This window comes from Electrophorus electricus, chromosome 7 (genome assembly GCF_013358815.1).
Source record: "Electrophorus electricus isolate fEleEle1 chromosome 7, fEleEle1.pri, whole genome shotgun sequence".
NCBI classification, from domain to species: Eukaryota; Metazoa; Chordata; class Actinopteri; order Gymnotiformes; family Gymnotidae; genus Electrophorus; species Electrophorus electricus.
Genome location: NC_049541.1, coordinates 26,916,833 through 26,937,755, shown reverse-complemented (window position 1 = coordinate 26,937,755; position 20,923 = coordinate 26,916,833). Strand labels below are relative to the sequence as shown.

Below are 20,923 nucleotides of genomic sequence, written 5' to 3'. Positions count from 1 at the left end.
CACAAATGTTAAGGTGAACATCTATAAAGGTCCTTTTCACTAGTTTTTAACTAGATTCTAGGTTTTTAACTAGACTCAAGCAACTACGCTAGCTGAGAGGGAAAGGATATGCTTGGGCTCCTTTAACAGAGAGGTTTTGAATCTCATTTTGTAGCTTTACCGTTGACGAAAATCCAAATCTAGTGGAGAATCACGCAAGCAGACGAATTCAAGCAAGCGTCGCAGCTTACGAGGTTTATTGTTGAAAAACGAAGTACCAGTCCATCGGATGTCTTATATTACCGCAGCTAACCCTGTACTGTTCAGTTAGCCAATGTTAGCTGCTTTATAACTTTTTACGTACGTTTTAGACTTGGATGCAGTCTTACTACGTCGTGGCTGTCTTCAGCCTTCCGCCACAACAAAAAAGTAAAAATCGGCAGATCCAAAAGCAGAATGCGACACAGTAAAACTCCTTTTCAGTAGCTAGCTAGCTAACAGCGAACTAACTGGCGTTGCTACGGTAACGCGTTGACTAGGTAACTAGTGAGCCTACGTGCTAGCTACATGCTAACTAACGTGTGGAAGCAAGCAATTTAGCATTCAGAAGATAATAAACCGAAGTGCAAACGCTAACCTAAATTGAAGCAGAGGTTCGCATGTTGCGTATATGGGAAAACGAGCACTTTTCCCACACAGATAACCTTTGGTACTAGCTAGCTAGCTAACCCTCGCGCGTCTGTTCCTTCCATGCACGCTGTTTGACGTATGCACGTCGACGTTTGTCTCGCGATCTCAGACCGCGTGAGTGTCCCGGCACCAAGCGCGCGTTTTAATACGGTGCTTCAGAAGCGAAACCCACATTACGGATTGTTTGATTTATGCACACACGCATTTTAATGTACCGTACACACGTTGAGCAATAACATCCTCCACAAGTGACCAGTTCTGCGCTCCAGTCTAAGTAAACCTTCAGACACGACTTATTTGAATTTGCATTCATCAAGTACAACCTTTATCTAATTACATTGGACTCAAATCTAAAGATAAAACCGCGACATATTAGGAACAAATTAGACACGTTGCGTTTTTATCACTGCCGCTAAGGCGAGTCTCGCCACGCGCGCTCATTTTGAATTCGCCTTCAGGCCTATAGAAGCTCCCATGTGCCCGTGCGCGAGGCTGTAACGAATTTAGGCGCCATTTTCAAGTCGGCTTTTCCTCCTCTCGCGCTGAGGGAACGGAACAGTGGATATTTATTTCGTGGACTGTGAAGTACAGTCGAAAAGGTGTGGTTTTCCAAAAAAGATAAACGTTTGGAATACTTTGGAAGTATTCACCAGGCTTCGTAGCCTAGGTGAGTGGCTTTTGCACCTCATAACTAGCTACTTATCGCTGACATTGATGGATAAATATGATGGATAAATCATCGATCTGAGCGAATTTTCTGACCGAAATCAGCCAGTCCGCTTGTCTAAGGAGAAGTCCCTTGGCTACGTTTGAAAGTAACGTGTCTAAGTAGTGGATTAAATAGATTTACGAAGGACGTTAATGTTCGTTTTTATCTTGTGTAAAGCTGTGTAGCTAACGGCGTAGAGTAACTGGCTATCCTAGCTACTTACTTAGTTTGACGTTAGCTGGCCAAGTTGGAAATGTCATTAGTTACTGACTAGTCATAACCTTTGCTGTTAACGTTAAACTTTACTTGTGCTTGCTAGCCAAAGTTAGCAGCGACCGCCAGCTACGGGTCGAGATTTTAGTACTGGACTCTAGCTAGTCAGTCAGTTAGGTTAGCTAGTTGGATAAATTTAAGAACTTGGCTGTGTTTAAATTTAGGTAGGCTGTGTTGGTAGCTTGCAGACGGGTTATTAACCTGTTTAATATATTAACCCTATTTTCTCGTTATTTTAGTTAGCTAGTATCCACAATATTTGTATAAGGACAACAGAAAAGCATCTGCAACTAAATAAACTCATTAAAGAAAGTTGATCTACCTTAACTGGCATAGTTAACTGGACATCAAGCAATATAGCTAGAATAATGTTTGAGACTTGGCTAACTAACGAGTTAAGTGCTGACCTACATGGCTAACCTAGCTAGCTAGGCAAGTTCGTAGGTTGGTAACGTTATAATCTTCGCCATGGGTCTCCGCCGTTGTGTAGACACGAGTAGGTTTAATACAAATAAATAAATTTAGCCACGTTTCCTGCTGCCAGCAAATGATCTGTTTAACGTGCACAATAAATGTAGTTTTCTTTTCTTTTAGTACGGCCGTTTCTAGACATTCCGTATTTTGCCGAGCATTGCAGAACTTTCCAATCTGCAGAGATACGCTAGCTAGGTTGGCTGGGTTAGCTTTCACAAGTGTGTAGCTAGCTTGTACTAGGCAGGTTGTCACCTCTACGTCGTCACCACTTAGTATCGTTGGCCAACAAGTCATCTGTAATCGCAAGAATAAACATTTCAATGCCATTAAGTTGGCTAACGAGTTCAGAATGAAACTCTTTAAAGAATATTGGTAATGTAATCGTCTGATTTGGCAACTTGAGCTGTTATATGTCCTGTAGTTCGTTTTTGACAGAAACGTCACCATTTTTTTTTTTTTTTTTTTTTTTTTTTTTTTTTTTTTTTTTTTTGCATCGTCGTGCAGTGGCAACTTGACGCTTTGTCTGAACAGTGAAACTTTGGTGTGTAGTAGCTGGCCACCATGCAACACAAAACGATATTTTACGGGCGGGGTAGGGAACTCTAGCTACTTTTAAATAAGACTTAGTACCGCCTTTGATTACTTTTGTCAAGCGAGTTTTTTTTCCCAAGAAAATTGGGGTACTTTTATGAAACTGTAACGTGCGTGTCATGATTAATTGCACATTTAAGTAATTTTTACCTATTTGTGATGGATAGCTACTGTGCTATGAGTGCTGGCTTGGTAGCCACTGATAACAAAGACACAAGCCTTGCTTATGGTTTGCATCTTGGTCTTAAATTAATCGAGTCAATGCATCGTAAAATAGTCCCGTGGATGCTTTTGGTGACGGGGGGTAGAAGAGCCTTTTTTTTTTTTTTTTTTTTTTCTTTTTTTTTTTTTTTTATTCCGGAGAAGAGATGAAGGATGGATGAATACCAGCTACTTTCGACAGATTCGGGCCGATGGATCTATTATAGACTTTTGTCAAATTTCTTCACCAGATTTTAATAATGCCAGCAAAAACGACAAAGAGCTCCACGGCTGCTAAACCACGAGGAAAAGGGTCGCAAACTCGGGATGACTCGGACGACGAAATGAACTTACCCCCTAAAGAAATGAACTCTGGTGTCCCTTACCCACCACTGGCTAATGGTAAGAAACAAAGGATTTTAAATGGAGTAACTTGTTCCACTGTCGTTATTTTCTTTGGTGTCAGCTGTGACTTTTACACTGCATGTCGTTATGTCGTTTAGTTTGTGTATTTGTTGGCTTTAGACTGTGTGTGTGATTATTTATATAGGTACATGGCGCCTGGCTAATTTGCAAATGTTAATCAAGGGTCAATATCGTTGCATTAACTTTATTATGATTGCGGTAGAGTGGTTGCGTTTGTTTCGTAACTACCAATCTGGCAATTTTAATTATATGGTACAGGAGCTGGAAAATACGTTTGTTTATACATTAGTTTTTTATTTTATTTTAATTGTTAGGTTTGAATACTAAGTTATTTGATTAACTGGACAGGGGTTGCAGTGTTGTGGTGTTTTTTTTAGGGGTTTTTTTTTTTTTTTTTAGGTTTTTTTTTCCCCTGAACTTCCGACTTACCTTTTGTCTTTTTATTCGATTTTTAAGACTGTCAAAATGATCAGCTAGCTGGCTGCAAAGTTATTTATTTTCTTTTTTTAAACTAACTAAACGATTGTTGACCAAACAATGCAATAATTTGTATGTTCTTTTTCTTGTGTGTCTTCTAAGACGCTGGCAGCACTTATGAAACTTTTGTAAAGCTCCTGTGGTCCTAAGCATGTTTATATTTTGTTCGCCACAGATACCGATGGACACAGGTCGTATTTTCCCCAACACAGTACTCTTTTAACAGTATTTCTACTTGTTGAAACTGTGGCTTGTGGGTGTTTTATCAGAATATTTCTAAGTATGTAATAAGTACGCTAAAGTTTCAGTCTGATTCTACCCGGGCTTTGTTCATGCAGCCTATATTTTGTTTGTTTGTTTTTACACCCCTCCTCCTCTCGCGTTTGCTCCCACCTGAAATGCATGGCTTCGTTGAATAAAAGTGGGACTTTTTGCTCTAGATGATCCCGGAGAGCCTGCCGAGGCGGTCGATAACCGAAGCTTGGAGGATATTCTCGGTAGCATCCCTCCACCCCCGCCCCCAGCAATGACCAATGAACCGGGCGCACCTCGCTTGATGATAACACACATTGTTAATCGAAATTTTAAATCGTACGCAGGGGAGCAGATTCTGGGGCCATTCCATAAGGTATGATGACCAGCATTAAAACGACTGCTGCGCTAAGGGACTTTCGATGGTGGGGGTTAACTGACATGTATTCATATTAAAGGTCGACTGTTGGAGTAATATATTTATCTGATTTTAAAAACATTCATAATGTGATGTAAATAAATCACACCTTTTGTGGTTATATGGTGGATCTATTCTCTTGAGCAAACTGCACAAGTCATTTTTATCACTGCATATTACACCCTCCTTTTTAATGTCTACACTACTACAATATTTGTTTTGGGGTGTTTTTGTAGGTCTTGTCCCCATTTTATTCTATGAAATTCTTGGCAGGTTTTTAGGCATTTTTGTAGATATTGCTACAGTTTAGACTTGTTTTTCTATCTTCATATGTGCTTTTGCATTGAGTTTTTAATAATTTTAAATTGCAATAGTTCAACCATGTTGGCAGGCACCCAGTGTTTGTGTCTGAATGTTCTTGAAGGGTAAATGCTACATACTGTCTTAATTTTCTTCATCCCAGTTATGGGCGAGGACAGCATGACTTTAACCCCTTTGTCTTTCTCTCTTGCCAGCGCTTTTCCTGTATCATTGGTCCAAATGGTAGTGGGAAGTCCAATGTGATAGACTCGATGCTCTTTGTGTTTGGGTACAGAGCTCAAAAAATCAGATCCAAAAAACTCTCAGTGCTCATTCACAGTTCTGATGGCCACAAGGATATCCAGAGCTGCACTGTAGAAGTGCACTTTCAGAAGATAATTGACAAGGTAACATAATTATTTAACAAAAAAAATGTTTTTTAATAAAACCCATCACTGTGGTCAGTAGCGATGAGGCAAGTAGATTAAATAGAAAATGTGTGAGGGAGTATTTGTGTGTGTAATATAAATGTGTGTTTGTGCACACTATTAAAAAAAAGTATAGTACTTTTATTTTAGAGGTCCTGCTTGAGATCATCATCAGTGTGCTAAATGTTGACAGTACATGAAATGACCACAGCTTTTTACAAATTTTGTGTATATCTAGTATTGAAATCTGAAATTTAAATGTTATGTTCTATATTTAATAGACCTTTTTGTAATTATAGTACAGAATGTTTTTTGTTTTTTTCTCTGCGTGTGAGTGAGGATGTAATTAGTCTGCTGGGCACAGTGTTGTCACCAATAATAGTTCACTTTCTAAAACCACACTACTATAAGAACTCAGTAATTTTATTCCAGATTTCCTTTTAAATTATTTTATATAGACGTGTCTTGTGTAAAATAATTTTTGGGAGATATTAGTCATGTTTAAATAATTTACACTTGTTCATGTATATTTTTCAATTTTGTATGATTTGTAACCTTGTATTATATGTGGTGGTAGGGAAGTAGTCTACATTAAACCTGCTCTAGTATAGGTATTTCTGTGCTTAACTCTGCTTGATGCAGCAGGGATCTTTTGACTGTGTGTGTGCACTGAGCTAAGCTGATGTGTTTGTGCCCCTCCCCCCTATTTCAGGAAGGAGATGACTACGATGTCATCCCCAACACAAAGTTCTATGTTTCAAGAACTGCCAGTAAGGATAATTCTTCATCTTACCACATCAATGGCAAAAAATCTACTTTCAAAGATGTTGGAACTTTGCTCCGTAGCCATGGCATTGATCTTGACCACAACCGATTTCTTATTCTACAGGTAATGAATCTGAACTTTTATGCATGCTTTTAAATATTTTTCTATATATACATGGGTTTTAATCCATGTAATTTAGTTTTTCCTTTGCTGCTGGCCTTTCTTGTTCTTTGTATGATCAATGACTAATAAAAATTAGGTCAAGAAATTCTTGGTTAAGCGGAGCTGCAGCCAAACAACAAAGGGAGACATGATGCTACACCTTAGACTGCTGTAGCAGCGCATCATGGTTTTCAGCATTGTGCAAAATGTGCAAACCATAATTTGCTGCTTTAGAGTTTTAAGGGGATTGCGTAAGTGGAATCACGCTGGACTTGGTCATTTAAAATGTCACTGAGGAGATCATATGCTGATCCCTGAACTGTTTTGCTACATCATTGCTATGCCTTCTTCACTTTAGCAGCACGTAAATATTGGTGTGTGAGAAAATGATGTCTAACCCCAATATTACTTGTGCTGCTTCAGTGAGGCGGGGTCAAACATCTTCACTGTTTTTTTGTGTTTTAATATTACTTTGTCATTATTCCACCAAGCAGAAATTTTATTTTTATTTAATTTTTTGCATTAGTTTGTTCTTAAATTTGAGTTTGGGATGAGCAAAAAATGTCACATGAAGTATGCATCTTTTCTACTGGGCTAGACTTAACTTGAACTGCAGCGTTAAGACACTGAACACTAGTACCAGAGAAGCAGTGTGCCCTGTCTCTGGTTGTGAATGAGGATCTTCCTAACCATTTCACACTGATTACCTGTATTGACAGCTCAATTAGCATGTTGCATTCAGTATCCATGACTTTATGCCTTTTTCTAATTTTGGGATTTATGCTGATTCATCTTTGTTGTTTGCACAAAAATGGTCAGTGACTGTATGCATCCAGCTTTTTTTTTTTTTTTTTTTTTTGCTTTCCTATGTTATACTGCTATAATTCTTTCATACTGTTCGCTAAGCAAAGGTCCAGATTAATAGTGGTAACTGGATGCTGATCTTCAATCGAATGCGTGGGGGTTTGTTTGATTTTTGTTTAGAGTATGCTCGTAAGTATATTTGTTCTTGAGTCTAGTCTTCAAGGCACAGCTTAAGCCTTCTCTCATTCTGTTGCACTGTTTTGTAGAGTTGCTGTTTCTTCTCAGCATTTATCAAATGCTCAATGCTATTGGTCTTAATGCTTGTATACGTGACCCTGATTTTATGTGTGATTGGATGTTCATTGCACTTTTGACATTAGTCTGAGGTCTGTGTTGTTTGTTTGTTTGTTTTTTTTTAACCTTATTTTTGTTTATGTTCAGGGGGAAGTGGAGCAGATCGCTATGATGAAGCCCAAAGGCCAGACGGAGCATGACGAAGGAATGCTAGAATACCTGGAGGACATTATTGGCTCCTGCCGACTTAAAGAGCCTATCAGCACTTTGTGCAGAAGGGTGGAGTTGCTCAATGAGCAGAGGGGTGAAAAGGTGAGCTGGGAAACACCTGCTAAAACTTCATATTGGCACTGTTTAACACATGTGATCCAAAAAGCTCCAGCTTCTGTCTGCTCTCCTGTCGTCTGGAAGCAGTTGTCTTGAACAGAATATTAGAGCTGCCAACATATTTTTATGGTTTGTCATTGCATTTACAATAGTGGTCGCCCCACATAGTTTTCAGTCCGTGCCCTATATTTATTTAATGTGTGTGGCAATTTTGACAAGTGAAGTAAACCCAAACCCAAAATACTAATTGGCTATTATTATTATTATTATTATTATTATTATTATCCTCTCACAGTTTATGCAGAATTTACCATTTCTGTTTATTTTCGGGTGTCAGACTTTGAAAGGGGGAAAATAAGTCAAAGAAATAAGTTAAATTTAGTCATTTAATTATAAACATTTAAGATGCACTGGTATGGTCACAGGCCCTATTGCATTTTGTGCTTCTGGTATTGATTCATGGTCACAGCTTCTCAGCTGTCCATCTAGGGAGGCAAAAAAGAGTGAGGCAAAAGCCTGTTTTTGTTGTGGTTGTGTGGGGTTTTGTTTTGGTACTAACCAACACTTGTTTCCATAGTTGGTACTGCAGAGCGTATGCCACAATGAAAAAAATAAACCTAATTATTTAAGCACTTCCTGAGTGCTGCTGCTTGTTCTTTGCCTGAGTCACTCTCTTCCCTCTAGCTGAGGATGCTTGTGTTTTTGGAGTTTGAGTTCAATATGCATTGCCTACTGACACTCATTGTTTCTAGCGCTGTTTTAAAGGTAAAAACAGTTTAAGATAAATACTGGTTTAAGGACAAATCTGATATTCCAATCCTTTTTCTGTAGTCTTTGAGGAGAAGCAAGGCATCCTGAATCTACAGCATATCTGCTTCTCCTTGCTTTTTTTTGGGGCCCAAGAACATTTGTTCAGTTGCAGCATTTGATTTATTGTGATTAAATTGTATGTACTGTCATCGCCACATTGTGCTGATCTTGCTGTCTTACCTTGTTTGTTTTGGCTGCATTTCTTTGTTCAGGGGTCGCTCTTCCCCACTTTTAAATGTCAGCTTCTCTTACAGAGATTAAGCATGATAAAACAGCAGGGAGGAGGTGTGCACTCTCACTGAGCATGGCCTCCTCCATGACTTCTTATTTGTATTTAATACCAGATCCAGCTGAATGTGCCTCATCACTAATAGCCCTGTTCAGTTTTGCTCTCTCTTGCCAGCATGAGCTCCTGTCTTTTCTTTTTTTTTTTTTCTCTTCCCTTCTGCCTCGCCAAAGTCATTGCAAAATTCTTACCAATAATAAAATTGAATGATTCTCATTACAATTAAATAAGCAAATGCAGAAAAGTTAGGGGGGTGTAAATTGTTAGTGATGTTTGGTAGAGAAGCTTGCAGCATAGTCTGCTGTGATTGAGTTTGTCAAGCTCTGTGTGTGTGTTCGCGTGTGCTTACACAGGTAGCTGTGAGGACAGATGAACATAAGGTAAAGGCCAAACATTAAGGATAAAAGGATGCTATTTACAGCAACTGTGTGCTTGGAAAATGTGGATGCAGTCCATTGTTCAATTTAAGCTGGCTCTGGTGAGGCAGAATACAGATGTTGGGAGTGCTAATTGTGACTTGAGGCCATTAGCCTGTGATGAAGATGTTATAAAACATTTTATTCTTCATCCATAAAAATTTGTGTAATTGCTTTGCTTAGAGCAGATCTGTTGAGTGTGTGTGACTTCTTTTTAAATCTGCACAGCTGAAATCTGTTGTTGCCAAAGGGTTCTAAAATGTCCAAACTATTGGTCGTCTTTTTTGTTTTGTTTTGTTTTTTTATAGCTCCGGTGTCGTCTTGTTAACTTTGCCTGTTGGACATTTTGAGTTATTGTATTACTGTTTATTAGAGTTGGTTCTCTTTCAATAGTAAACACATTTGGCCAATTAAATGTGAGTGCTAAGTAAGAACGGTCATTCTTGCTCCTGAATTTGCAGCTGAATCGTGTAAAGATGGTGGAGAAGGAGAAGAATGGCCTGGAGGGAGAGAGAAACAAAGCTGTTGAGTTTCTGACCCTGGAGAACGATGTGTTTAAGAAGAGGAGCCAGCTCTGCCAGTTCTATGTGTAAGACTGTGTCCTCCATCCCACCCTCAGTTTTAAACAATATGTAAAGTTTTGCTTTGTCTGTTTCTCGAGAAAAGAAAAAAGACAATGAGAGAGCGTAAATTTAAAACTTGAGTCATATTGGTATGCATAAAAATGAATGGTAAAAAACCAAACTGTTCAGTCTCCCTGTTGAGTATGGAATGGTTAGTTTCTCATTTTGGTTATCTAGATAGCAGACTCCATGAAAAATGGCAAGAACTTTTGTGGGTGTCAATTTCAACTTTCCGCGAATGCCATTCTAGTGAAGTTGTCCGATTTGAATTTGATGGTTTTCACAGTGGTGGTTGATCTTGTGACTAACCACAGGGTTATGCGTTTTGGTTTTCCCTCCTTGATCTGAGGGCTAAAACACCTGATTAAACTGCCCTATGTCTTAATAGTTAGTCGAGAAGTTCTCTGGCGTTCTCCTGCTGCCTTGGAATGGAAGTGTGCAGCCCTGTGAGAATGTGGTTTGATAAATCCTTGGCTTTTGGGGTGGGTGTCGTTGTTTGTTTACTGTAGGTCAGCCCATTGATCACCATGCAACTAAATTGAATCTAATATCCAGCTAATAGCCTTCAACTACGGTGGCCCAGATGGACAATGCCTAATATTTTAGTGGCACACAGCAAATGTTATTAGGCCTTCAAAGCTTTTATGCACATGATTTCTAGTGTGTAGCAAATTGCCATGAACACTGAAGGCGCAAACGTTAATGTGATAGTCGATTTACATGTCGTCGTATAAGCAACTGGTGTTAATTTGTTTCTCACGAAGTAGTGGCAAGCCTTTTGAAGCATGCGTTGGACTGATTTTTAACTTTTTTTGCTGGACTCTCAAGTTTGAGATTGTGTGAGGTGTCGGGTTCCACCTGAGTGAGGCCCTTCCTCGGCAGGCGTATGTTGTGTTCACTGGGAGCACACACTGCTACAGATGCTGGTATTTCACTTCTGTCATGACGCAACATCTATAGCTCTGTTAAAATAAAAATACTTAAACACCAGTGTGGAAGGTTGTAGATACTACAGCTGGAAAATGTGTAACGCTGTCAATTAATGAGCAGCCAGCGTAAGACTTGGGTTATAGATTGGTTCAATTTGGGCCAGTGTGATGCAGTGAGGTTTCAGATGGCAAGAGAGAGTATTACACCACATAAATATTAAAACCCAAGTCTAGTTAAATCAAACGTGTGCTCATGAATTGAGGGTTTTCAATCAGATTTAATAATGGGCTTGCAGCTGTGTTAAATGATCTTGGAAAAATTAAATGTTGAATTCAAGTGTAATATTTAGCTCTTTTTTTCTTTCTTTTTTTTCCTTTGTGAGCATTTGTTCTGATATTCAGTTCAGACCTTGTCTTGAGGTTATATACTATATATGGGCTGGTCTGAGTATTTAACTTTTTTTTGATTACATGATGTTTGTGTATTTGTCTGTACTTTTTATGCTCATGTAAATATTTAATTTGTTCTGTAGTGGACTTGGGAGTTGCCATTTCAGTTCTTTAAGCGTGCTAGCATGGGTAGTGCGTAAACTATAAATATTCGGTGCAGTTATGTCTACATGTTTATGTATTTATTTGAATGCAGTCTAGTGAATTGTTTAATGCTGGTTTTGTTTTGGTTTTATGTTGGTTTTGTCAGTCATGATCTGCAGCAGCGCATGGTTGAGAAGGAAGCAGAGAAACAACAGATCCAGGAGGACACCAAGGGCTTGAGTGAAAAAAGTACCCAGCTCACAGAGGAAATGAAGGCGAAGAATGAAGCTCTGAAGAATGTGGAGAAGTAAGAAAGAGTGTGTGTGAGGAGATGTACATTGGAAGCTTGCACAATCCCTCTGAAAATATTTGTTTGGTATATAAGTTGGCTCCCCTTGGTCATCTCTATTTATTTGGTTTTTTTGTAACTAAAATGGCTAGAATGAGCCTCAGTTGAACTGCCTGTCTTGTACACTCATTATCCTTCCTATATAGCTCTCCCACCCTCTCTCCCCTCCCCGCTAACATGGCAATTTAGGGATGTTCTGAGCTCAGGTTTCTCAGCTTAGTGGATTGTTGTCTCCCCAGGAAACTGGGCAAGCTGACCAAGTTCATTGAAAACCAGAAGGAGAAGTTCACTCAGCTGGACCTTCAGGATGTGGAGGTGCGCGAGAAGCTGAAACACACCAAGAACAAGACCAAGAAACTGCACAAACAGCTACTGAAGGATCAGGAGAAGGTGTGTCTAATGATTTGAGCAGAGCACTTGGGGAAGATGTAGTGGTGTGTACATGATTTCTATAATATGACTAAACAAATATGTATTGCAACCTATTTAAAATGGAGCAATGCTGTGGAAAGGAAATGCAGAATGGGAGATGAACTAGTTTAACAGATTATGTGGGTTGTGGAGATGATGGACCAACTGTTGCAAAGTGTACACGCTAGTCTCTTGTCTCCCTTTTAATACCACATCTTTGCAGGTAGCGAAGACACTTATGGACATTGTGACAGCAGGCACAGAGTTTGGTGAACGTTTTTTGCTGTTGCAAACTAAATGCCGACTGCTAGCCGATGAGGTGCCTTCGTGCAGGACTGTAGTCAGACTTCTACCCTGCAAGCAGTGAAGCAATGTGCCACTTGTGCATAAACGTTCACTGCTAGAAAAACCTGCAATATGAGTCACAAGGTGTCCATCAGCTCAATCAGCTGTTCGGTAGCAGGGGAATGTACAGTCTTCTCTGAATAGCTTCTGCAGAACTTTATTAAAATAAAGAGGCACCCTGCCAAGTCATTTTTTATCTCCTGAAAATCTCTAGTCTTTACAAGAACGGTGCACTGAAGCCAGTTAGTTACAGGCATGGGTGAGACATCCCACCGCTTGTAGCTTGGCTGTAAGAGTTAATTCAACTGCACTGACTGAATTTTCCTCATGAGACGGTTCTTGCGGGCTATTGTTAGAGAGAGATACGGTGTATTTTAAGCCAGTACGGTTTGCCTGACGCTTCTGTTTTATGGTGTTTATTTTGTGGCCTGGCCAAACCAAAACAAGAACCATCGCAATATAACTTTCTAGAACATGTAAAAACAGTTTCATGAACTTGGACAGTGTATTAGGAGAATTTACACAAGCTCTTTCTTTCCTTCCTGCAGTACATAAATTACAATAATAATGACAAACATCAACATCACTGTCAGACAAGGAGTGTACAAATTACGAAACTTTGTTAATGTGAGCATTCATAGTGGTCTACAAATTGTTTCCATAGGATCACTTGACTGTCTACTAACTAGCAAGTTCCCTCTACCTTGTTTTTTGTTTTGTAGTAACATTCTGCAATAGAAGAGTTTACAACCACTGGTAGTCAGTTTTACGCCGCTCTGCGTGCTATTCAGTGATGGGTCACTCTGACATGCCACTTGCGGTAGACTACATCAGTTTACAGCACTGGACCTGTTTTCCCCAACCCTCAACAGTTCTTTGCTTGAGCTCAGCTTGTTTCAAAATGTATCACTTTTGCCCCCTTTCTCCTGCTCCCCTTCCCTCTCCCTCATTGGCCTTCATAAGCCAAAATAATCTATGCCTCTGAACTCTGTGTAATAATTACAGCAGCCAGCATTTCCTTTTCACCGGCAAATTAACCCGCTATTAAAGGTCCTGCTCAGCTCAGCCCCTGCCTGCTTCCCTGACGGGGATGGCATGGCAGGAAACCGGGGTTTACACAGCTGTCTGGCACGTACCATCTGTGGGAAGCACCCTCATGCCTTTTTTTTTTTTTCTTCTCTCCGCACACGGATTTTATTTGCTGCCCACCTGATCTAGTTGGGGCCTTTTCTCAATGTCGAGGTAAATCTCTGGCTGATCATGCAACAGACCAAGCAGTGGGCCACAGCAGAGACTTCAGACACCTCCTTAGTCACACAACCTGGTTTCCTGATCCAGCGTGCATGCTTGTGTGCACAACCATGCAGATGTCTGATTGGCTAGTAGGCCTGCACCACTCCCGTCAGAGGACAGCCACTTGCATCCTCAGGAATGCTGGCTATGAATGCAGATATCACAATTGGATGGGAATCTGAATCACAGCTGGATGCGAATATGAATCGTAGTCCAGCTAACACACAGCTGGAAGTGAATCTGAATCACAGCTGGAGAGCAACCTGAATTATAGTCCAGCTAACACAGCTGGACGTGAATCTGAATCACAGCTGCAGAGTGCCACCCTGCATCTCACTGTCTGCAGCCTCATGGAAGAATGTCTACAGTAGATGCTGGCTACTGATGCATGTGTGCAGTCTGTTGTGTGAAATTATCCAGCTTCCTCTCTGTCCCCCTTAATTATATTAATGTAGTGGCACTTTTTAAAAAATTTAGCCTGTAACTAGGGAAGTGTTTTTGAATTAATATACATTTTCATGCTTTCTGAAAATTGGAGGAAGTCTGACATCTGCATCTCGATCGTAAATAGGCTCTTGCTTTGTGTGTGTCTGTGTGCGTGTGTCTGTGTGGACAGTTGGAGGAGGTGAGGAATGTCCCTGCCAGCAGTGAGAAGGTCATTGCGGAGGCCTCTGCCCAGAAGGTGCAGCTGGAGAAGCAGAAAGCCCAGGAGGAAGCAGGGCTGGCCCAGGTGATGGAGAGCCTGAAGGAGGAAACCAGTGGCCTGCAGCTCGAAAAAGAGGTTTGCTACCATGCTCTCGCCAGTACCTGGTCCCATTTTGTCTGAGCTGCATGTAGAGAACAATAAAATGGTGATCTGGGGGAGGTGGGAAATGTGTGTTGGAAAGTTATCTGCAAAATTAGTTTTAGATTGGCTGTCTACTGAAGTTCTGTATGTTCACTGGTCACATGTCTGCAAGAAAATTAACAATGTTAACTGTTACATAAATTCCTTGCTGCACATGCATGCATCCATTCTGCATCATCCTTTTCATTTTCTGTAGTGCTCATGGAGGTGTAGGGTAGCGTTGTGGCTAACGTGGGTCTAGAGGGCCATTTTGGGTGTTCGTGTCGTGTGCTTTTTTTTTTTTTTAAGTGATCCTGCTGAGACTGTTCCATGTGCAACGTCACTCCACAGCAAAAAGAGAAGGAGCTCCTGGAGATGAGCAAGGCGGTGAACGAGGCGCGCTCGCAGATGGACGTGGCCCAGTCCGAGCTGGACATCTACCTGAGCCAGCATAAGACTGCCCTGTCCCAGCTGAGCCAAGCTAAGGTCACCCTGGAGGGCACCTCCGACACCCTGCGCGACAGGAGGGCTGCCATCAAAGAACTGCAGCGCCACATACCCAAGTGTGAGGAGGAGCTCGGCAAGGTGCGGGGGTGCCGAGGTTCTCAGTCGCCTCATTTTGTATTTTAGACATGTTCAATGAAGAGTGTAGTTTGACCAGCGTGCAGACCGATTTCTTTTGAAGTTTAAAGGATTATGAATCAAACGGTTTCATCTGCTTAAAATGATAGCAAAAATGTGTTGACCTTTCATAGTTTGGCCAAAAAAGCAAAGCAGATCTGTCTAAAAAATAATCTAATCCAAAGTGTCTGTGTAGGATGAGCGGGAGCTGCAGCAGCTCTCTGAGAAGGATGGGCAGGCGAGGGTGCTGGTCGGCGACCTGAGACAGAAAGTTGAGGAAGCCAAGAGTTCTCTGTCGGCCACCCGCAGCCGCGGCAAAGTGCTAGACGCCCTCATGCAACAGAAACACAGCGGCAAGATCCCAGGCATTCTGGGACGCCTGGTGAGACGCCCCTCGCACGCAATGTCCCGAAATGTCCCCAGAGCAGCAACGTGTGCGGCCTGCCTCTCAATTAATTTTGAAATAAAGTCCTAATTAAGGATTCATTGTTGTAACTTGCTTTGCTCCAGGGTGACTTGGGGGCCATCGACGAGAAGTATGATGTTGCCATCTCTTCAAGCTGTGGCTCGCTCGATAACATCTTGGTGGACACCATCGACACGGCCCAGAAATGCGTAACATTCCTCAAGGCACAGAACGTGGGCGTGGCCACCTTCATCGGTCTAGACAAGGTAGGCAGCTCTTTTTGTGGGGTTTGCTTTACAATGTATTGTTTCCTTGCAGGAGCTTTCCTTGGCTCATGTGTCTGAAGAATGCAGGGGTAGCTCAGTGGTTGTTACTTGACTTGTAGAAGGTTGCTGGTTCTAGCCCCACCACTGCCAAGTTCCCACTGTTGGGTCCCTGAGCAAGACCCTTAACCCTCAAGTTACTCAGTCATAATTGTAAGTCGCTTTGAAAAAAAGCATCATCTATATGCCATAAATGTAAATGTGTTGTAGATGAAGGTGTGGGAGAAAAGCATGGGTGCCCTTACCACCCCAGAAAATGCCCCACGCCTGTTTGACATGGTGAAGGTGAAGGACCAGGCTCTCCGTCCCGCGTTCTACTTCGCCCTGCGGGACACGCTGGTGGCTAAGGACCTGGAACAGGCCACCAGGGTGGCCTTTCAGAAAGACAAACGCTGGAGAGTAGTCACTCTGCAGGGACAGATCATTGAACAAGCTGGTAACAGCCTCCTGAATTTAATGTGTTTATCACAAAGCTGTCTCTAGTTCTTCTTTTTTCACAAATGAATATTTTCTCTCTCTCTCAGGCACTATGACTGGAGGAGGAGGGCGTGTAATGAAAGGCAGAATGGGCTCCTCTATTGGCACCGAAGTCACACAGGAACAGGTGAGATCACAACTCCATCTGTTCTGCATTAGACCATGGCCTCTGTGTCCAAGTATCTAACGTGTGTGTGTGTGTGTGTGTGTGTGTGTGTGTGTGTGTGTGTGTGTGTGTGTGTGTGTGTGTGTGTAGCTGGACAGTATGGAGAGTGTGCTGAGTGAGAAGGTGCTGCAGCTTCAGGGCTGGCAGCAAAGGAAACAACAGCTCGAGGAGAAGGTGCATAAACAGAGGAAGGAGCTCAGAGACATGAAGAACACGCTGGAGAAATACACCGCCAGCATTCAGGTCGGCCAAACTCCACCCACAGAGAGCTCTGAAAAGCTGTTTGTACTCTACCTCATATTCTCTCTGGAACATGGTCTGTCATGAAAGGCTGCATGCAAACGTGATCAGAATAAAATGTGCTGTAATGCACTGGCAGTTCATCTGATTGTGCCATGTTTTTTAAAGAATAACATGAATAAGATGTCGCTTTATCATAGAGTCTCGAAGAGCAAGAGCTTCACCTGAAGTCCCAGATGAACCAGCTGGAAGCAAATGTTCTTGCTGCAGCCCCAGACAAGGCCAAACAAAAACAAATGGAGAAGAGCCTGGATGCCTTTAAGAAAAGTACTGTGTGTGTGTGTGTGTGTGTGTCTGTGTGTGTGTGCGCACACTGTAGTACTGTATTGTTGTGTAAACTGGATGTGGGAACCTTTTTAAAAGTGTGAGGTGCTGTGGCCGTCCAGGACAGGAGTTTGATAATGGTGCTTTAACGAGCGTAAGGTTTTCGGCAGACTAACAAGTACAGCCTGCCTCTCCTCTCCCTGAAGTCTTTGAGGCTGCCTCCAGCCAGGCAGGGAAGGTTGAAGCAGAGGTGAAGCGCCTCCACACCCTGATAGTGGACATCAACAGTCACAAGCTGAAGGCCCAGCAGGACAAGCTGGACAAGGTGAACAAGGAGCTGGACGAATGCTCCTCTGCCATCACCAAAGCCCAGGTGGCCATCAAGACTGCAGGACGGTGAGTGAAAAATGTCTGCCGCCTGTCAACTACAACTTAATTAACAGGAAGTAAATGCACACGTGTTTTGTATGTGGTGCTCAAGTTAATGTAAGATAATGTTCTACTTACTTTGTCAATATTCAAGCAAAGGCTTTTTTTTTTTTTAAATTGATGAACCAGTGAAGTGTTTAAATATTTGAGCCAGTTGTGTTTCTCATAATTCTTCGTTTTAAAGAGTGTACTGTAATAGACGTGGGCAGTGTAAAACAGTTATACCAGTAATCGCTCACGGCGACCGTTCAACACTCCTCCTCCCTCAGTAACTTGAAGAGGTCTGAAGAAGCGGTAGAACGGCTGCAGTCGGAGATCGCTGAGAACAAGAAGATAATGCAGGAGCTGACAGAGCAACTGAAGATGCTGGAGGACCAGGCAGGGGAGATCATGAAGACCTGCCAGGAGGCTGAGGTACACCACCAGGATCACATCCTGATGTAATGGCCTCATTTTGGGTGCATTTGGCCACTGGTCATACAAGGCGGTTGATATTGCGGACTCTTACGGATGCACTGAGTACTGTGCTGGTAGCACATGTGCTCCTTTGCTGAATACATGACTGCCATAACGTGTGCCCCCCCACCCCAAAAAAAAAAAAAAACCACCCTTCATCCCATTAGCACTAAGCATTCTACACCTTCACACTTCATTAATATTACTTATAAAGACCATGTAATTATCATATATAAAAAAAAATAAAAATAAAATATATAGTCAACACTCAACTGATGATGAATTATGGTTTTTTTATTTTTCCCTGCCTGGCCTGTAGGAGGCACTGCCTGAGGTACAGGAGCAGCACCGAGGAGTCCTGCAGGAGATTAAGGCCATTCAGGAAGAAGAGCATGCTCTGCAGAAGGAGTCCCTAAATGTCCGGCTCAAGGTGGAGCAGATCGATACAGCTGTCGTGGAATACCAGAACAAGATCAAGCACTGGGAAAAGGAGGTGAGCATGAGTGACCAGAACAGCAGCTTTCTTTTCCATCTAACATATATATAATCTTGATGCAACTTTTGGGTCGTGTGTGTGTGTGTGTGTGTGTGTGTGTGTGTGTGTGTAGTCCTCCAAGCTTGTTCTGCACTCTGTCGATGATAGACCAGTGGAGGAGCTGTCCAAACTGACTGCCGAGGAGCTGGAGGCCATCAAGAACCCTGATGTCATCAAAAACGAGATCGCCCTTCTGGAGGACCGCTGTGCCCACATGAAGCCCAACCTGGGTGCTATAGCGGAGTTCAAGAAGAAGGTGTGTGGATGTAATCCACCATTGTCACTGACTGTACTTAAAAGAAAATGTCCTCACGTTTATTCTGTGGTGTTCAAGTAGACGTTTGCTATGCAGCTTCTTGTGAGCTGTCGCGTGTTGAATATTCTCTGGGCACAAGACTAAGCAAGACTTCTTTGATTTGACATGAATAGAATCAGTTACGTTCATTACGGCTCGGAAACAAACGAGACGGTGAAGTGTGAAAATGAACAGATTTGGACTTCGGTGGAGGGGAAAGGTCATGACAGGTGTCGGAGTAAAGATTGCAGATGTTCCTGGATCCCTTAAGGACAACTCAGAAATTATGCTTTCCTCTGCAGAATATGCCGTGTGTGTGTGTGTGTACAGGAGGAGCTGTATTTGCAGAGAGTGTCTGAACTGGATGAGATCACCACCCAGAGAGACAACTTCAAGCGGAGCTGTGAGGACCTGCGGAAACAGAGACTCAACGAATTCATGGCTGGCTTTAACATAATCACCAACAAGCTTAAGGAGAACTACCAGATGCTGACACTAGGGGGAGATGCAGAGCTGGAGCTGGTGGACAGCCTAGACCCTTTCTCTGAGGGCATCATGTTCAGGTGCAAGTGCCAGAGTGGCTTCTGCTCTAGTGGAAAAACTCTAAATCTGCACAGTGAGCTGCACATCGTTTTTGTACACAAATGGAAAATACGGATAAGCATGGGGGGGAAAAAAAAAAAAAAGTAATTTGATCATTTCAGTGATCAAATTGGAAGGTCTTGAAAAAATATCTTCCAGACTTTCCAGTCTTCATATATCAAATGAATTTACCGTCATATCAGCAAGGTGTTCTAAATCCCCAGACTGTAGGACAGTAGTGACTCGCTGTAGCTGAGTGAGGGAGCCAGAAAGAAGTTGACATGTCAGCAAAGCAGCCCAGTGAATGTTGGCCTAGCCACCCCAGGACTAATCTAATACATTATCTAACTGTGTGTGTCAGTCAGAGTGGATGCATGATTTGTGTTAAATGTAACAAACTTTGTTGTCTTAAGATTATGCAGCACAGAATCCACCTGAATAAATGTTTCTTTCTCCTCCCTTCGTCTCAGTGTGCGTCCTCCTAAGAAAAGCTGGAAGAAGATTTATAACCTGTCTGGAGGGGAAAAAACTCTGAGTTCCTTGGCTTTGGTCTTTGCCCTGCACCACTATAAACCCACCCCCCTCTACTTCATGGATGAGATCGATGCTGCCTTGGACTTCAAGAACGTGTCCATTGTGGCCTGCTATATCTACGTGAGTTGTGCCTGATCTCCTGTCAGGGGAGGAACGTTTAGTGTTACTGGGCTGAGCCATGGACAAGTTTCATAATTTCACCCAAGTGCCCTTGAGAAGTGTACACTTGTGTGTCTTATAATGGGAATGAACTGAGCCAAAAAGGACCACAGTTCTGCTCCATAAACTCCTACTTTTATCTAGAATTTCATTTACAAACATGTTCCCACTACATATTTGGCTTTAGGGGAAAGTAAATGAATACACAATCATGAAAGCCATACAGGTGTAAGAGTTAACCAACAGACATGCTGTCTGGCTTGAAAGTTTGCTTAAGCACTTCAGAAGAGAGAACAATACACCATTGTGTGATGTTTGTTACGCCTGTCCAGCTCCTATAACATCTTGTTCCGATACTTGAGTTCAAACAAGGAAAGCCTTGCTAAACATTTGTTGAAATTTTGACCGCTTTTCATTTAGTTCCCAACATGTTGTAAATTTGTTTTTCATTCCTCCTACCTACCAGGAGCAAACCAAGAATGCTCAGTTCATCATAATCTCTCTGAGGAACAACATGTTTGAGATGGCTGATCGTCTCATTGGTATCTACAAGACCCACAACACTACCAAGAATGTGGGCATCAACCCCAAAACCATCGTCCTCAGAGATGTTGAACCGGCATCAGCATAACCTTCCAAGCGAGGACAAATCTATTATACTTGTCTAAAGTGCCTGTTTTGTTTCCACATCTCCCATTTTACTGTCATCTCATGTGCAAACTTTACCGTCCTTCCTTTTTTTTTTTTTTAAATGCTGTTTTATGAAACATTATGTAAGTGCTCTACAAATTGGCTTTTTTTGTACTTCTGATACCACTTTGTGTGTGTGTAATTACATACATGCATACAATCTCACACACAATCCTGTTAATGTTAAATGATGGGCTGAAAAACAGTCAACCCCATGTCTTAATAAAAAAAATTTCTTATTTGCATAGCATGACCTCACTAGTAAAGTATAGTACTGAGTCACCTGTGCTTTT

The 20,923-nt window shown here is 41.9% G+C and overlaps 2 protein-coding genes across 4 annotated transcripts in view; one reads left to right on the top strand and one right to left on the bottom strand.

The window, feature by feature from the left end:
* ift80 (intraflagellar transport 80 homolog (Chlamydomonas)) overlaps positions 1-1,065 on the bottom strand; it is a 51,990-nt gene extending 50,925 nt beyond the window's left edge. For 2 of the 3 annotated variants that reach the window (XM_035528370.1, XM_035528368.1), the window contains exon 1: positions 111-1,065. In XM_035528370.1, the coding sequence (XP_035384263.1) occupies positions 111-147 (37 nt within the window). In that variant the 5' untranslated portion in view covers positions 148-1,065. The remainder of the gene's footprint in view (positions 1-110) is intronic. The other variant, XM_035528369.1, reaches the window with a different exon arrangement.
* A 124-nt stretch (positions 1,066-1,189) lies between these two features.
* Positions 1,190-20,875, top strand: smc4 (structural maintenance of chromosomes 4). The gene is made up of 24 exons (XM_027027429.2): positions 1,190-1,336; positions 3,169-3,319; positions 4,261-4,448; positions 5,006-5,197; positions 5,931-6,107; positions 7,392-7,556; positions 9,545-9,672; positions 11,336-11,476; positions 11,758-11,908; positions 14,184-14,348; positions 14,745-14,978; positions 15,211-15,396; positions 15,525-15,686; positions 15,954-16,179; positions 16,268-16,347; positions 16,477-16,629; positions 16,827-16,953; positions 17,157-17,346; positions 17,649-17,793; positions 18,155-18,328; positions 18,444-18,626; positions 18,996-19,228; positions 19,718-19,901; positions 20,407-20,875. Exons 2-24 carry the CDS (start codon positions 3,178-3,180, stop codon positions 20,569-20,571), a joined length of 3,891 nt encoding a protein of 1,296 aa, XP_026883230.2. The 5' UTR covers positions 1,190-1,336; positions 3,169-3,177; the 3' UTR covers positions 20,572-20,875.
* Positions 20,876-20,923: the final 48 nt, after the last annotated feature.

Bases quoted from the DNA above. Each gene is read 5' to 3' on its own strand.
- smc4 (XM_027027429.2), top strand. From the start codon at position 3,178: ATGCCAGCAAAAACGACAAAGAGCTCCACGGCTGCTAAACCACGAGGA. The intron at 11,909-14,183 runs GTGTGTCTAATG...CTGTGTGGACAG, and splicing joins TACTGAAGGATCAGGAGAAG to TTGGAGGAGGTGAGGAATGT. The intron at 18,627-18,995 runs GTGTGTGGATGT...GTGTGTGTACAG, and splicing joins TAGCGGAGTTCAAGAAGAAG to GAGGAGCTGTATTTGCAGAG.